This window comes from Triticum urartu, chromosome 6, assembly GCF_003073215.2.
Source record: "Triticum urartu cultivar G1812 chromosome 6, Tu2.1, whole genome shotgun sequence".
NCBI lineage: Eukaryota > Viridiplantae > Streptophyta > Magnoliopsida > Poales > Poaceae > Triticum > Triticum urartu.
Window position 1 is genome coordinate 30,751,095 of NC_053027.1, and position 5,874 is coordinate 30,756,968.

The 5,874-nt window shown below is 51.3% G+C and overlaps 1 protein-coding gene across 1 annotated transcript; it reads right to left on the reverse strand.

Moving 5' to 3' along the window:
* Window positions 1-2,054: 2,054 nt before the first annotated feature.
* Window positions 2,055-3,296, reverse strand: LOC125515597 (NAC domain-containing protein 67-like). Its single transcript, XM_048681095.1, has one exon. The coding sequence runs from the start codon at window positions 3,076-3,078 to the stop codon at window positions 2,203-2,205; it is 876 nt and encodes a 291-aa protein (XP_048537052.1). The 5' UTR covers window positions 3,079-3,296; the 3' UTR covers window positions 2,055-2,202.
* Between the last annotated feature and the right edge of the window lie 2,578 nt (window positions 3,297-5,874).

The following is a 5,874-nucleotide window of genomic DNA, read 5'->3' on the forward strand; positions in this document are numbered from 1 at the left end:
TATTTTACTAATTTTCATCAAGGAACATTTGAGTTTGGAACAGATACTCCATGTGTGTAACACTTGAGCTTTCGCCATGCCAGTTGTTAATTTATACTATTGTGCTAAGCATAAGTAAACACGGTTTAAAAATTTGAAGATGAAAATTTGTTTCTTAGGCAAAACTCATTTTGCCGTTTTCAAACTCCCAAACACAGCCACATGGCTGCGAGAAGGGAGTTGTTTCTTAGGCGCAACCCAAAGGCATTTTGTTCACGACGCACATGGTGAATCCCAAAGTCTTTTCCATTTCGTGAGATGCGCTCCACCCAACAGGGGAGACCACTAGTGTTCTATTTGGCGCCGGATCTAGAAGCATACGAGCCACCTCGTCACAATCTGTTTTCAGGATGCATGAACGGGGCGATGCCTTCCACGCACTCTGTCGTCTCCTCTTTGAGTGCACTAGAGCATACATCTCCAAACTACATGAGGAAAAGATGAACGCGCCTGAAGCATCCCTTCAGATCATTCCGGCACCTCCGTTGCCGACTAGCTCCGAGAATGCACTATATTTGGCTAAGTTTTTGCATCGCGTGCAATTGTGACTTCTATTTTTGTCCGTCTCGTTCTATTTGGAGGAGAAAAAAGTGTCTGGTAGGGATCATATCTAAGGTGTCTTGATCTGGATGACTCACAACATCCCACCACGAGCTCAAATCATGCCAGAGCCACGATGCTGAGGATGCAGACAACCATGGCCTAAATAGGGTCATGTCATGAACTATGAAGGGTGCACGACACCCACAAACATCATGGGCTCGTGCCTCACTAAGAAAAATAAAACGAGGTAAAACTAGTTAAGGAGAAAGACATGCAAAGGACTAGACTAGTTATGAAACAGATCAACCCCCCCCCCCCCTCCTCCTCCCTAATCTTGTCATTTATGTATTTTCTCTGACATGTCGATCCTCCTTCTCAACTCCGGAAAATCTGATGTGACCAAGTGCCTCGTAAGAGCATTTGTGAGTATATTGTTGGTACCAATGTAGTCGGTGTTGATCCACCCATGTTATGCATGGAAGACAGCACCCCGAGGGGTATTCTTATTGTGCTTATTTTGGTCATGGAAGATAGGGCTAGTACCTATTTTCTTTCTTTGATCGTTGAAGATAGGATTAGTACCTTGTGCTTACTTTGATCATGAAAGATAGGGTTCTTGAGAGGGAATTGACGATTTGTTGTCGACTAGAAGCCTCGGCCACTTGACTTCTTCGTTCGACATCTCGCCAAGCAGCCACGACAACCCTATCCCTTGATTATCGATATTAGGTCAACAAGCACACACTAACGTGTGAAGCGAAGTATAATTTGGCATAGTGTGGAAGAGGTGCTCAAAGAGAGTTCCACAGTCGATGACACTATTTGGGAGTATGGTGATAGATATGTGGTTGCTAAAGAAGGCCTGTTCCATAGACCAGGTCAAACGGGAAGGCCCCCTCTAGGGCCAAGTCACTCGCTAATAGTTGTACAACTGCTGCCACCACAAGACCTCGGTCAGCTAGCCCACCTCAAATGCCGCCACGTAGAGCAGCGCGTTGTGATACTATGCAAGGCCCCGCCGCCAGACCGGTGTTGGCCACACAGTTTTTGCCCGATGGCATCGTCTGACAGCGCAAGGGAGGTGACCTCGAGCAGTGAGGCCAGGTGGATCTAGATCGCCGCCCGAGCCACACAACCACATGACTTGTTTCTTTTTTTTTTCTGGATCTTTGACTCTCATGACTGGCCCTAAATTCAGGAAAACATCAGTCTTGAATTCTAGCCGGCGTTTTTTTTGTGTGTGTGTGTGTGGGTGGGGGGGGGGGGGGGGGGGGGGGGGGGGTATCACTTTTTCAGGCAAATCCATCTAGAAAAATAGCCTAAATTTTGTGGGGCCCTTTTTTGGAATTTAGAAAATGAAAACATGTGATCTCTTTTTTTTTTCGAAGTACAATGTGTCTTCTAAGTCCTGAACAAACTTGAACTATCGACTATCTACAGTTACGCTGCACACAACAGTGCAAGCTGTTCCGTATTCAGTACCGGCTGGCAATGTATCATTAAAAAGCAATATATAATACAAATAAATCCAGAATAAAACTAAATCCTGAGCAAATGTGAACTATCTAGAGACTACAGTTACGCCGCAGACAACAATGCTACTGTGAGAGAGTTGATGGCTCAGAAGAAGAATGGGCTGACGTCCTGCTCCATCTTCATCGCGGCCACCGGCGACAGGAACGAGGCGGCGTAGGAGTCGTCCCAGGGCAGCATCAGGGAGCCGGGGCCCTGAAGATCGTCGAGGCTGATCCCCATGAGCCAGTCGTCGTTGCCCAGCTCCCGCACCTCCTCCTTTGGCAGTATCGCCGCGTTTGTCGTCCCCATTCCCTGGAACTCCGGCAGCGAGTCCAGCTCCGGGAACGGACCGTTGTCGACATCGGACTCCGGCGTCCGCGTCTCACCCCACGAGGTCGACTGTGACGCCGCAGCCTTGGCCGCCGCCTCCTCCTCCTCCTGCCGCTGCCGTTGCATCTTCTCCCACTGGTTCTTCTTGTTGTAGAGGCGGCAGAGCACCCAGTCGTCGAGCCTGAGCGAGGCGCCGTCCCTCTTGGCGGCGGCGCCGGCGAGGCGGTACTCGTGCATGATCCAGTCCGTCTTGACCCCCGCCGCCGGCCTGCCGTGGTAGAAGACGAGCGCCTTCTTGATCCCGAGGGTCCTGCCCGCGCGCGCCACGGGTCTGTCGGCGCCGGTGGCCTTCCAGTAGCCGCCCCCGGCGGCCCGGCTGGGGCGGGAGCCGTTGGGGTACTTGCGGTCCCGCGGCGTGAAGAAGTACCACTCCCGCGCCCCGAAGAGCGCCCGCTCCGGGAGCTCCCACGGGTCGAACCGGTAGAGGTCGAGCTCGGCGATGATGGGCACCGGCGGCGCGCGCCCGGCCGCGCGCGCGCAGAGGTAGTCCGCCACCAGCTCCTCGTCCGTCGGGTGGAACCGGAACCCCGGCGGCAGGTTCAGCTCCGCCTCCGCGTCCCCCCGCCGCCCCTCCGCCGCCGCCATCACCATTATCGGTCGCTCCTTCTCCGCCGATGAGATTCTCGGGCGCTGCTGCTGCTGCTGCTGCGCGTGCGTGGTGGACTGTGTCGAGTGTCTCGGGATGGATCTTGGAGAACGGCGTGGGCGGAGGATAAATAGCGAGGAGAGGAGGAGAAGCTTCGTGGGGAGGCGTCGGGGGTCGGAGAGGAGTCGAAGGGGTTCATCTTCATTGGGGATCGAGTCGGCGGCTACGAGAAGGAAGGAAGGAAGGAAGGGGTCGCGATGGGCGGTCGCGCGCGCGGCTACGTACCCACCCGTGCGGGCGGCCGTCGATCCTTTATCGTGCGGCGGTGGGGGCGTCAACAGGCGACGGTGGAGCCCGGAGATCGCGCACGTGTGGCGACGGCTGAGGAGGCAGGAGGCAGGCAGGCAGGCGACGAGATGGCGATGGGGGTCGCCTCGCGCCGGTGGTTGGTTGGTTCATTGAACCTCGCCTCGAGCGAAAATGTTGTGACGGCGACTTGGCCAGCAACGTGACGTCATTGCCCACCTCATCTTTCTTTGCCCGGCTAGATATATGTGCTGCGTCTGGGTGGTTCTTCTGCGGGCGTGGAGGTGTGTGGTCCCGCGTGTGTGCTGCTGTGGTTTGTGGTTGTAGGTGGCTGCCATGTTTGGCCTCTGGCCTAAAGATGACACCTCTGAAATGTTGGAAAACAATCCCGTGCGGTCGACCGGCCGCACGCGTGTCGTGCGATCAACGTCCATCCAGCGCTCTTCGTTGCGCCACGTCGGCCGCTCACGGATAAGAGTCACACCTTCTATGTAGTCTCATCCGCACGCATTTTTAGATATATTAAAACTGAGCACCCTTCCAGCCATCTTAGACCATTAGCGTTTGCAGCCATTGGATCTTCAGTTTTAGGTGTTTCAGCCGTCTAATTTCTCTGGATCCGGCGCTTGCTCGCTTCGTTTGCTAAGAACGAGCCATATCCCATGTTGGGCCTCTGCTCCCGTGACATTTTTGAGCGTCAGGCGTGAAATTGGACCTAATGGGGCTTCTACTGCTTCCCCTCCGTGCAGCCCATATATAGAAGATATAGGCCTCTACGTTGCACTGCTTTCTCTTTCGCACGAACGAACGCAGCGACGCTGTGTGGGAGTGCCTCCCATGGCCACCGCGCCAGGGTCCGAGCGACGCGACCTACGGCGTCGCATGCCAACTGCCCTTCGGGTCCGATCAAGATGGGCGGGGGCTGCGGATCGTCACCTACCGATTGGATACCCCTCGCGGGCGATTTGATACCTGTCAATTCAAAACCATTCACAGGGCTTTAATGACAATTAGATGCGCATAACTCGTCGGCGCCGGATAATTATAGGTCAGTTACCATGGCGCTTCATGTACTCCACGCGTGCCCATATATTCCCTCCTTCCTATCACACATCTGGCTAGGTGCCGACCGAGGCAACGGGCCAGCGGCTGATTCCTCTCCTCCTCGATTACTGACTCTGTTGACGGTGCAGCGAACGGGCTGCCAGGCAAACCGTGGCAGGAGCACGACGTCACCGCTCAAGAGGAAAAGCGGTTGTGTCAGGTCAAGCAAAGGCAGCGCTAGGAGCTGCACTCCCACATCGCGAAGGTGCCTCGCAAAGTCACAAGGAGGCCGGCCGAATGCAAATCGGGTCTTGGGCAAGTGCTCCAATGCCAGGTACACAAATTCCAGTAAAAATATAGGGGCACACGTGGCTCCAAAGTATCCATGATTTGATTTAGATAATTCTATTATTGCTCCTGATTGTAGATGCATGAAAACGTACTGATTGAGTTGCTTGAAATACTAATTTTAACAGAAAGAAGGTTTTATGTTTTTGAAGAGATATTCAGGTTGGTGCCACCACAAGTTCTGACACGCAGTAGACATGTTGCTGATTATATTCATGGAAGATTTTGGTATTCGTTTTTGCAGCTTGCTTATGCTTTTGATATAATTTGCTGAAAAGGTGGGTATTTACTGTCTATCAATCCTTTACTGGTACTAATATAAATTCATGAAAATCTTATGATAGAGTTGCCAGTCAGGTCTGGCAAAGCTGGGGCACTGATTTTGTTTCACCGAAATTATTTAATAATTACATTTGTGTTGTTTGTCATATATTTCAGGCAAATCATTAGCTAGATTTCGGTGGATGGGAGAACGGAAGAGACGAGGAGACTAACAATGTATTGTTAGCTATAGTTATGGTTGGTTGGCAGGTGAGAAGATGAGAACAGTGGACGAGATAATTTTCTCTGTTAAAGGAATGCCTTGACCTGAAAACAAAGGATATAACGCTCGAAAGACAAAGCAAGTACCAAGTTGGACGGCACAAATTCAGGATTTTACAAATATGCAAGTACACCATGTATATAATTTTCTGAATTTATAATCTATTCCCAATTAGTAGTTTACTTGTAATTCGTAAGGTCAACGTGTACACCATGTTTTAATTTGACATATCCACAAAACAGCAAAATTTTCTTTCTTCCACCATATACAAGTTACTAAATAAGAGAATTCCAACAAATTTATTGGACTAATGGATGGGCGCTTGGACGGTAACTTTGGGCATTTTTTACCGTTTGATCAACTCATAATCTCGGGCTTTAGTTGACAGAAGAATGCTAGAGGGACCGGTTCGCTGCTCTCAAAACAAAATTGAAACTGTTATGTTATTTTGACTCCATGGGCCTTCGGGGTGTGAGCATCAGTCGTGCTGTTCTGTGAATCGTTTCATGTGAGTCATCTGCTCTTCACAAGGAGTAACAATTCTTGTGAGGCAGACTCA

Bases quoted from the DNA above. Each gene is read 5' to 3' on its own strand.
- LOC125515597 (XM_048681095.1), bottom strand. From the start codon at position 3,078: ATGGTGATGGCGGCGGCGGAGGGGCGGCGGGGGGACGCGGAGGCGGAG.